We start from the raw sequence: 10,506 nt of genomic DNA, 5'->3' as shown, positions 1-10,506 counted from the left end.
AGATTCCTCCATGAACCCAACCTTTTGTCGTGTACGCCAAGTCTTCTGGATCTTCCTTGTATACATCATGGACTGTGTGATGAGGCCCAAGACGAAATCGACAAAGGGGTGCTTAGCCCGGTCCACTAGGCTGGGAGTTGATATGGTGAGTGGCCCCTTAGCCAGGACACCGTCGTTGTGCTTCCCCCAAAAAATGACAACTGCAAAATTGTGCTTTCGGTTTCTTTCAGTATTCATTTTTTGTTGCCATTTTTTTATTTAGTTTTTCTGGTTATTGTTTCTATTTTTTTTGTTTTTCCGTGAAAACTTTCAGCCAAACCTATTAACATGGGATCTAGTTTAAAAAATCTTGATGTAAGAAATTCAACGGTAAAAATAGTTCGGTATTTGGACGCACGAAAACGTTTTGAATAAACGAATCTACAAAAAAGGAAAAACTCTCATGTTGCGGCCAGTGGCGCACATCAACACCCGAGAAGATGAAGAGTGACCTTTGCAAGGGGTAATCCCTTAACTAGTGATTTCGGCGAAATAGCGAGTGGCGCGAGGGCATATATTATTTCTTGCGCAGGTCAAGGGATAGCGACCAACGTGCTTATCGGGAATGGGCCGACCCACTAGTCAGTCTCTGCGTTTCTCTGTTTGTCTTCTTTGCTTTATTTATTTGTTTTTATTTTGCAAATTCGTATTTTTATTAAAAATCTAAAAAATAATATGAAATCATGAACTATTTTGAACCCATGATCTTGTTGAAAATAAAAAACAATTTCGAATTCATGGACACTGTTTTAAATTTGTGAACACTTTTTGAATTTGAGCACATTTATTGAAATTTGTGAACATTTTATCAAACTCATGATTTTTTTTGAATTTGTAGAAATTATTTGAATCCATGATCATTTTTTTGAAATCCATGAACATTTTCTTCAAACTCGCGAAGATTACTGAATTCATGAACATTTTTTTAAAAATTTGTGAACATTATCAAACTCACGAACTATTTTTGAAGTTCATGAGCTTTTTTAATTCGTGAACATTTTTTGATTAGTGAACATTGTTCAAACTCAAGAATAGTTTTTGAACTTCATGAACATTTTTTTATTTTTGCAAACATTTTTAAAGTCATGAACATTTATTAAAAGTTGTGAACATTTTTTGAATGTACAAAGCTTTTATGAATTTTATGAACATTTTTTAAATTTGGGAACATTTGTTGAGTTGATGATCATTGTTTTGAATTTACAAAGCATTTTTTCAAATTCGTGATTCCAAAATCATGATTTTTTTTCGAATTTATGAACATTTTATTATTATTATTATTAAGGAGGGAGAAGTTCGATTTTGCGAAAAATGGAATTGGTGAACATTTTAGTAAATTCAGAACTTTTTTGAAAGCCCGAATGTTTTTTTAAAAGCAAACAAAAAACAAAAAAGGAACAAATGAGAGAAACAGGGGCACCTGCGCCAGCGATGGGCTGGCCCGAAGTGTGCGTGTGGGGTGCGCGTTTGCTTGTTCCCCCCGCACCCGACCGAGCGGACGAACTACCCAGTAGACGAACCCCTTCCCTGCTGCCGCCGCCGTCCAAGAGGCCGCCCCCAGGGTCCCAGGAGGGCATCAACGCCGCCGCTCGTCCGGCGACCCCACGCCGCCACTCGCCCGCGTTCGCCCGTTCGTCTCCAGGAGGGTGCGCCGCTTCCCGTCCAGGAGGGTCACCGCCCGCCCCTCTGTCCTTCCGTTCCGCTGCCTCCGCACGGTACTCCCCCTCAGCCCGTCTGACCCTTCCCAGATCCTAATTTCCATTTACACTACCTGATTGATGCCTTGCTGACTTGAATGATTTTTCCTTTTAATAGATTCATTCAACTGTTCAATATCATGGATGATTAGCTCCTGAGGTTTAGAGTTTGTTAGTTCAATGTAGAAAGCCTTTTGGTAATTTCTGTTTCAATTTAATTTTAGTAATTTTTGTTCTTGCGAGAGGAGCTTGACTTTTGATATGCCTGTATAAAACTGGGGTTAATTTTTGGGGGTGTTTTTTAGCCCTTTTTTTGCCCGGGGAGTCGGCTAATCCTGGCTACGCCGTTGCCAACAGTTAGTGTGAAAACTGAAAATTGTTTCAAAACCTAGCTGAAACTATCTTGCTTCGGACACCTAGTCTTGGTACTAATTACTGGCCTTGAATCAAGAGCTCAATCCACCTTGCCCCAAGGTGGACGCTACCAGATGCAATTCTGGTTGCTGGTTGCTGGTCAGTCAAATAGTATCGCCATCAAACGACCAATACCATAATATAGGCTTGTAGAAATGGTAGCGGCAGGTTAATTATTATCTGGAGCTCGAGACATTTGAATGGACCGTTGGTGGCCTGTCATCTGGATGTTCTTAATAGTTTCTGTCAAGACTTGATCTGAGTTCCTGGGCACTGTTGCATGAACTTGGATCGCCTTCAACTACTGATGTTGGATATAGCTCTGGGCATAATCCACCTCACAAAGAAAAAGCTATGTCATGATCACTTTTTGGCAGAATGGTTTTCTCATCTGGTGCATTTTATTACTTTGAACTAGAATGACTGGCTAGCAATGTTTTTGGTGAGTTGGCTAACAAGTGGCACTGTATAAGCATTTTGTGATCTTGGACCTTGACTAGTATCTTGCCTTCGAGATAGAAAAGTATTTGTCTTCAAATCTATGATCATATGATGGATGAAAAGTTCCATTTTTAAGCACACGTGATGGATACCTAACTGATACAAAAAGTTCAGTTTGAAATGCATTTATTGATTTTCTTGGATCTTTAAGTGTTTTTAAGCTCTGCAAGGTACAACATAAATTATGTGTTTAGTGATCCAGGTTTGATTGTCCTAGAGTTCTTAATATACAAGCCGGCATCTTGATAACATAGCACAACTTATTTCTTGTCAGTGTCTTAGTGTCTTCTCTTGAAAATTTCTTGTCATTTCATTGTGCATCAGAGAGACCTTGTTACAGCTGTATGCTTCCTCTTGGTACCTCAGAGATGGATTGCTGCACATGAAGATATTCCTTTTCTAATAATTTTTTATTTTGAATATGAAATGCCGGCTTTGTATAAGTTGTAACTGGCAAGTCTTATTAGTATGTGTTGTGACTTGTGCCCATATTTTCTCCTCTGCTTGATGCTTGAAACCCCAAAATAAACCGAACAGCAGTTGATAGGGAGGGAGGCAGGGAGACTGTGATGATTAGTGGGGATTGAGTGGAGGGAGGGGTTTCACCCAATCCCTGCAGGGATTGAACTCCCTAGGTAGGGGATTAAACCCCTGTCAACCGAATAAAGCCGAACAGGGGTGACAGAGAAACGGGTTCGGTCAGGTTGCTCTGTAGGAATAGTCCATGGAAATTGCAATCGTAATGCCTCTTGATACAAATTGCATACAGATTGTGTGTCTAATAACCGAACAGTTATCCAACTTTGCAGCCTCCCATCGATGGATGCACTCATGGCTAACTATGGATCCGACTCTGACGATGACAATGAGCCGGCGGCAGTTGTCGGTGGTGCTCCGGAGCCACAGGAAGCTTCCGTGCTGCTTCCTCCTCCTCCCCTCGACCTTCTCCAGCCCCCAAATTTCGTAGGTTTGGCCTTCTTGAATCTATCCCGGTCATTTTGGGGGTCTGTGGTGATTGCTCACGTTTTGGAACAATATCTGCTGCAGATTACTCGACAATTGCACAGGGGAGTCGCATCCGGAGTTTCCTCCATGTGGAAGGCAACTACGCGCTGCATGTCTACATCCCTGGTCTGTTTCTTTTGGCTATTAACATAATATCTATCTACAAGTATTGATCAGGCATGCATTCATAGATCCATCTGTAACATTGGGCTCCAGATGCTGCTGCTCACACACTTGGTCTCTGAACTAATCTTATCTTTTCAGTTTTAATACCAATATATGAAGCGACCTTGCAACACAAAACTGAGACTCGTTTCTCACTGTTAGGCATGCAAAATTTACATCCAGAAGCTTCTTCGCTCTTATGACTTATGTGTAGCTATCTCATATGCAGTTGTCATTCCTTTCAACGCAAGAAAACAGCTGACCCTCGTTATGAGAAGAGCTGCGTCACTTGTGCCAGATCTCTATGCTGTAGATGCAGATTATGCACTTTCGGATTTGTGCAAAGATGAGCAAAAACTTGAGAAAGTGCTTCTGGGCAGGGAGTTCCATGTAAGCTTAGGAAGAACTGTTGGAATTCAGGTGCATCAAATTGACTCCCTCGTCGCAATGCTTCGTCAGAAGTTTCAATCACAACAGCGGTTAGCCATCTCTCAAAACTTTATTGCTGAGCTGACAATGTTTTGCTTCCTCTGGTGTATCAAATCATGTGAACTTCTGTAGAGGAATGTGTGTGGCCAGTTATGCAGGGTTATGTAAATGCGTTTGTATTTGCATAAACCAGGTATTGGATGGACTTCAACAAATGGGAGCATTTTGTCAATGATGATTCTACACGATCATTTCTTTCACTAGAGGTTACAAGAACTGGGTTACCAGAGGTATGTGGTAGTGTCTGTCTTCACTTGTTGTCTATACGCATCACACGATTGTCAATTTGCATTTGTTTATTTTGGTCCTATGGCCAACTCATTTTGAGTTTCTTATCAACATTGTATGATAAAGAACTCACATTGTAACTGCAGTTCACCGATCTGAAGTGTTTACTATAATGAGGTCTGTGTGTACTTTGTTTTGCAGATAAGTAAACAAATACATATGGTTGATGAAGTATATCGATTGCACGGTCTCCCTGAGTTTTACAAGGTACTATGTCGTTGAATTATGTTCTGGATGATGACCAGATGGTATGACACTTCTAGTTTACGGCTGATGTCACAACATGTCATGGATAACATAACTTTGCCTCCTGAAACTAATAAATCAAACGCCCTACTTGGAAACAAAAGGGATGAGTTTCAGTTGACAACATTGGTACATAAGTAATTAGTAACTGAGGTCAGATTATTACGACTGTAAAAAAAGGCATTCGTCAGCAAATTTGGAAAGACGTTTTAACTGGTATTGTCATTTTGCAGAATCCTCGGCCACACATATCACTGGCGTGGGCATTGGGTGTTGTTAGCTCCAAATTGAAGCAAGCAACTAAGGAGATTGAAAAATTTGAGAACAGCATCAACTCATCTAAAAACTGTAATCTGAGATGCAATTTCAGTCGTATAGTGTGTAAAGTAGGCAAGAAGGTCTACGATATCTGTAAAATTGGAGACTGAAGCAGCGTTCTTGTACACCTGACTTGCGGTATTACGGAGTTTTGTAGAGTCAATACCTTTGGTTGTAACAAGGAAATAAAAATGTCATGTGTTCCGGTAGCATTTGTTGTTTTGGTAACTACACGGGTGTTTGAATCACAGATAACTAGGAAAAATAATCCCACCGTTACAAAATATTGAAAGTTCTAGCTTTATCCTAAGCCAAACTTATTTATATTTGACCAAGTTTTAGAAGAATGTGCTAATATCTACAACATCGAATCCTCTACTCCTAAGTAGTTGCCTCCCACTATTGAATTTTTCTGCAATATGGTGAAGCCATGTCATCTTCTTATGTCACCATTTTTATTTTGTTTTTGTAAAGAGAAGAAAATCCGGAGCACGGACTGTGGTGATGCGGTTGCATCGTCTTCTCCGAGCACTATGCTATCTCTTAAGTTTCTCACCACCGATTTAGTTTATCTCTTCATCTCCACCCCGACGCTTCTCCAAGCATATTGAATTATTTGCCAATTCTAATCACCACTTCACCATAGCAGTTCTTTAGTTCTTTCTTAGTTGCTTTTTACAATTTTTGGCCCATATTTAGTGATGTGATGGTTTGACCAATAGCTCTTCGTGGATAATTTAGTATTCATTGTGTTCTTAATCATGTTGTGTATCATGTATATTTTTAACATCAGTACAGACAAAAACGCTCATATACACACGCATACACTCACCCCTATGAACGCACACACGCACATCCTACCCCTATGAGCATCTCAGGAATAAATACGAGCACCAGGATTTAAACCCTGATGGGTTGAGGATACCATAGTCCCTCTAACCATCCAACCACAAGTTGGTCCGCGTTGTGTATCATGTATTAGTTGAATGTGGCAATGAAGAGTAAGAGAATTGCTCATTTTTCTCATATAGGAAGATATTTTTATAACAAATTAATAATGCTCAACAAAACAGGAAGGACGAGGTACAATTATTTTCGTATCCTCTTCGTTTACCACCGCATATTTATTTGTAGTATAAGACTCTTCCAGTACAACATATATACTTTTCTTGGCATGCTTTTTATAAAACCTATCAACTGCCTTGATCAGACCGAACAAATTGGTAAATTTCCATTTCTGTGAAATTATAAGCTTCTATTTTGACAAATGCTTGTCGTATCTCAAAACAGGATTTCTTATCAATAGGTAAATAAGAGTTTATATTTCTCACATCTTGATAAATTTGTCAATGCAATCTTTGTGCGTTCCTTTACTTTTCCGATGATGTAGTGAAAGGTGTAAACAAGAACAAGAGGACGAGAGAAAAGTAAGCCATCAAACTTCAGTGCTGAGACGCAAGAGAAAAGATAATTGTCGGTGTCAAAACCGGCGGATCTCGGGTAGGGGGTCCCGAACTGTGCGTCTAGGCCGGATGGTAACAGAAGGCAAGGGACACGAATTTTTACCCAGGTTCGGGCCCTCTCGATGGAGGTAAAACCCTACGTCCTGCTTGATTAATATTGATGATATGGGTAGTACAAGAGTAGATCTACCACGAGATCAAAGAGGCTAAACCCTAGAAGCTAGCCTATGTTATGATTGTTGATGTGTACGTTGTCCTACGGACTAAAACCATCCGGTTTATATAGACACCGGAGAGGGTTAGGGTTACACAAAGTCGGTTACAATGGTAGGAGATCTTCATATCCGTATCGTCAAGCTTGCCTTCCACGCCAAGGAAGTCCCTTCCGGACACGGGACGAAGTCTTCAATCTTGTATCTTCATAGTCCAGGAGTCCGGCTGAAGGTATAGTCCGGCCATCCGGACACCCCCTAATCCAGGACTCCCTCAGTAGCCCCTGAACCAGGCTTCAATGACGACGAGACCGACGCGCAGATTGTCTTCGGCATTGCAAGGTGGGTTCCTCCTCCAAGTACTTCATAGAAGATTTTGAACACAAAGATAGTGTCCGGCTCTGCAAAATAAGTTTCCACATATTGCCATAGAGAGAATAATATTTACACAAATCTAATCTGCTGACGTATTTCGTAGCGTGACACACCACGGCCAAGCCTTTATCCGAGTCGTTTCATTATCCCACCTCAGCGCATCATGCGAGGCGGTTTCCTTGGCACGTCTTGTTAAAGCAGAGATCATGTCCCCTTATTCCGGGATTCTCATCAATACGGACGTGGGTAACCCAACCGCGCCATTGATTACGGCGCTTGGAGATAAGCGAGTTTTACCAGGCTGGTGGGGACATGTAGTTGCATCCACCCATATAAGGGGATAAGGATCCACCTTTTCACCTACGCCTTCTTCCTCCTTCGCCTATCCATTCTTGCGCACTCGAGCTCCAGCGCCCAAGTCCGCACTCCCCACCTCAACCTTCTCCAGTCATGTCTAGAGCGGGAGGCAAGTGGATGGTCTCCTCCGTCACGGAGGGACACATCAAAAAGCTGAGGAAGGCCGGATACCTGTCTAACGACATCGCGTACCGGCTTCCCGAAAAGGGGCAGCTCATCCCCACCCCTAGGCCCCATGAGAGGGTGGTGTTCCTCCCCCATTTCCTCCGCGGACTGGGCTTCCCTCTCCACCCATTTGTCCGGGGGCTCATGTTCTACTATGGCCTGGATTTCCATGATCTGGCCCCGAACTTCGTCCTCAACATCTCGGCGTTTATCGTCGTGTGCGAGGCCTTCCTCCGCATCCGCCCCCATTTCGGCCTATGGCTCAAGACTTTCAATGTCAAGCCGAAGGTGGTGCGCGGCAACCAGGCGGAGTGCGGAGGCGCCATGGTGGGCAAGATGGCCAACGTCCTATGGCTCAAGGGCTCCTTTGTGGAGACCCTGAAGGGGTGGCAATCGGGGTGGTTTTACCTCACCGAGCCGCGCGACGCCGAATGGGTCGCACCCCCTGAGTTTCGATCCGGACCCCCTACGCGGCTCACCTCCTGGAAGGAGACGGGCCTGTCGTGGGGTAAGAAGGGAGAGCTGACCGGACTCCAAACATGTGTCCAAACCCTGGTGGACAAGAAGCTCAAACTTGTCAACGTAGTCTAGGTTATGCTCATTCGCTTGATCCTCCCGTGTCAACAACGGGCTTTCAACCTGTGGGAGTTTGACCCGGCGTGGCACCAAACTCTGAGCAGGCTCTTTGACACGACGTACGAAGATGCCTGGAAGGTGCTTTTCAAGGGCACCGAGGCTCCCGCATCCGCTATCGAGGATCGCGGATTCAGTGTGCAGCGTCACGCTCTCGCGGTAAGCTGTTTTTTCCTTTTACAGGGTATCAATTTTTCATAGTTTGACTCCATGTGGGATATAAGCTCCCTTACCTTTGACAGGATTGGCAGGTGACATCCGGACAGATCAACTATCCGGCTCCTTTGCCCGAAGGCCCAGCGGACGCTCGCTTGGCGAAGCTGCTGGTTCCGGCACCTTATGTGGTGCCGGAGAAGAAGGCCGCAAAAAGGCCGCGGGGACTCGAAAGAGTGCCCGGCGCCAGGAGGTGTCGGATCCATCATCCGATGGTTCCGAGGCGCATTCCTCCCGTGAAGACGAGGAGGAAGAAGAAGAGACCTGTCCCCCTCCAGCGGGAGGAGAGAAGAAAAGGAAGGCCGCCCTCTCTGGGGAGGCCAGAGGGTCCAAGAAGGGGAAAACCCTTCCTCCGGACTACTCCACCGACGCCGACGATGGAGGAGAGGAGTGGCAGCCCAGGGCCAAGCCTCTGGCAAAATTGTAAGTATCCGGATACCAGAGTAATTCATAGTATTTGTTTATTGCACAGCTTTTCCTTACGTCGAATATGTTTATGTAGCCCACCCAAATACCGGCTCGACGCATCGTCGAGCGGCTCACTGGACTCGTCGGATGTGAACTCGCTTCCGACGGCTTCCTCCCCCTGCCCTACGGACGACACCGAAGTGTTGTCCCAACAGGTTCCAAGCCGGGAGGAGGTGGTCCTGGAGGCGCCGCAAGGCGACCTCCCGGACTCCAGGAGTAAAGGGGATGAAACCCCCCAGGGCTCCAAGTCCGGCTCTAGGCCAGACACCGCTTCGGAACCTTCAAAGGTTCCAGAGTCCGGCGGGGGACCTCCTTCCAAGAGGAGCAAGTCCACCGTGCCGGTGGCCCCCGTCCAACCGGAGGCGCCGGACAATATGTTGGAGGCGCTCCAAGGCGCCTCCATCGACGAGGAGCACCGCACTATTATGAGTGCGGTGGTCCAGAAGGTTCAGTCCGCCAAGAGCGGACTGACTGAAGCTTGTACTAGCCTTTTAATAGGCTTTGAGGTAAGTAAAGAATGTGTAAATAATATTACCACATAGACAGTAGCCCCTGATGCTCTATTTGGCGTTCGGGAAGAAAAGCCGAATAGAGGATCAAATAAAATTCGCAGGAGTCTAACAAAAATGAGTCAATATGCATATGCAGGCTTCTCTGCTTGCGTCCGCCGCACTGACTGCGGAAGTGGACACGCTAAAGCAGAACCTCGAGCGGTCCGAGCAAGAGCTCAGGCGTGCCAAGAAGCAGCTCGAGGACAATGAAGGTAAGAAATACCTTGTTTTTAAATATATATAAAAAGGTGCAATTGCAAAGAATGACAGGATTATCATGGCTATTGTAGGGGCCACGTCTGAAGTGGCGACCCTTAAGGAAGCGCTGGTCGAGGCCGAGAAGAGGGCGGCCTCGGAGCGCACCGAGCGGGAGAAGTATGAGGCCGAGGTTGGCAAGGTGCGGCAAGAGCTCTAGGCTCTCATGGAAAAACATGAGAGTTTGGAGCTTGACTCAAAGACGCGAGTGTCCGAGCTCGCGGTGGCTATTGAAAATGCCAAGTCTGCCAAGGCCGAATCCCAGAAGACCCTCCAGGAGTTGGATGAGGTGAAGAAGATAGCGGCGGGTAAGGCATTCTTTATGCAAAGCAAACACATAAACGTGAGTTACTTGTTACTTACCCGAATCCGGAGCTCTCCAGGAGCGTTTGCAGATCTTCCCCGGAGTGTGTCCGATGCCGCCGCATTCTATCGAGCCGAGGAGGGAAGCTCGACAGAGAAGGTGTTCTGGTCTCAGTATGCTGAGGCCGGACACCCCGTGCCCCTGAGCGACCAGCTGAAGCAACTGGTCGAGCTCCACAAGGCAGCCGAACAGGCCCTGAAGAGCCTCATTGTTTGGCTGTGGCCTGGAGGGGCTCTGCCTGGGAGCTATTTCGGGCTGGTGCGGCGGCTGGTGGAGGCCTGTCCAAGG

The 10,506-nt window shown here is 45.4% G+C and overlaps 1 protein-coding gene across 2 annotated transcripts; it reads left to right on the top strand.

Moving 5' to 3' along the window:
- The first annotated feature begins 1,538 nt into the window (after positions 1–1,538).
- Positions 1,539–5,371, top strand: LOC119317300 (U6 snRNA phosphodiesterase-like). Of its 2 annotated transcripts, none has more exons than XM_037591729.1 (7): positions 1,539–1,754; positions 3,461–3,618; positions 3,699–3,782; positions 4,051–4,300; positions 4,444–4,540; positions 4,740–4,805; positions 5,078–5,371. In XM_037591729.1, exons 2-7 carry the CDS (start codon positions 3,471–3,473, stop codon positions 5,270–5,272), a joined length of 840 nt encoding a protein of 279 aa, XP_037447626.1. In that variant the 5' UTR covers positions 1,539–1,754; positions 3,461–3,470; the 3' UTR covers positions 5,273–5,371. The 2 variants fall into 2 exon arrangements, with proteins under 2 accessions (XP_037447626.1, XP_037447625.1); XM_037591728.1 differs by having other exon boundaries at positions 3,445–3,618.
- Positions 5,372–10,506: the final 5,135 nt, after the last annotated feature.

The sequence above is a fragment of the Triticum dicoccoides genome, chromosome 6A (genome assembly GCF_002162155.2).
Source record: "Triticum dicoccoides isolate Atlit2015 ecotype Zavitan chromosome 6A, WEW_v2.0, whole genome shotgun sequence".
NCBI classification, from domain to species: domain Eukaryota; kingdom Viridiplantae; phylum Streptophyta; class Magnoliopsida; order Poales; family Poaceae; genus Triticum; species Triticum dicoccoides.
This window is presented reverse-complemented; position numbering and strand designations above follow the sequence as displayed.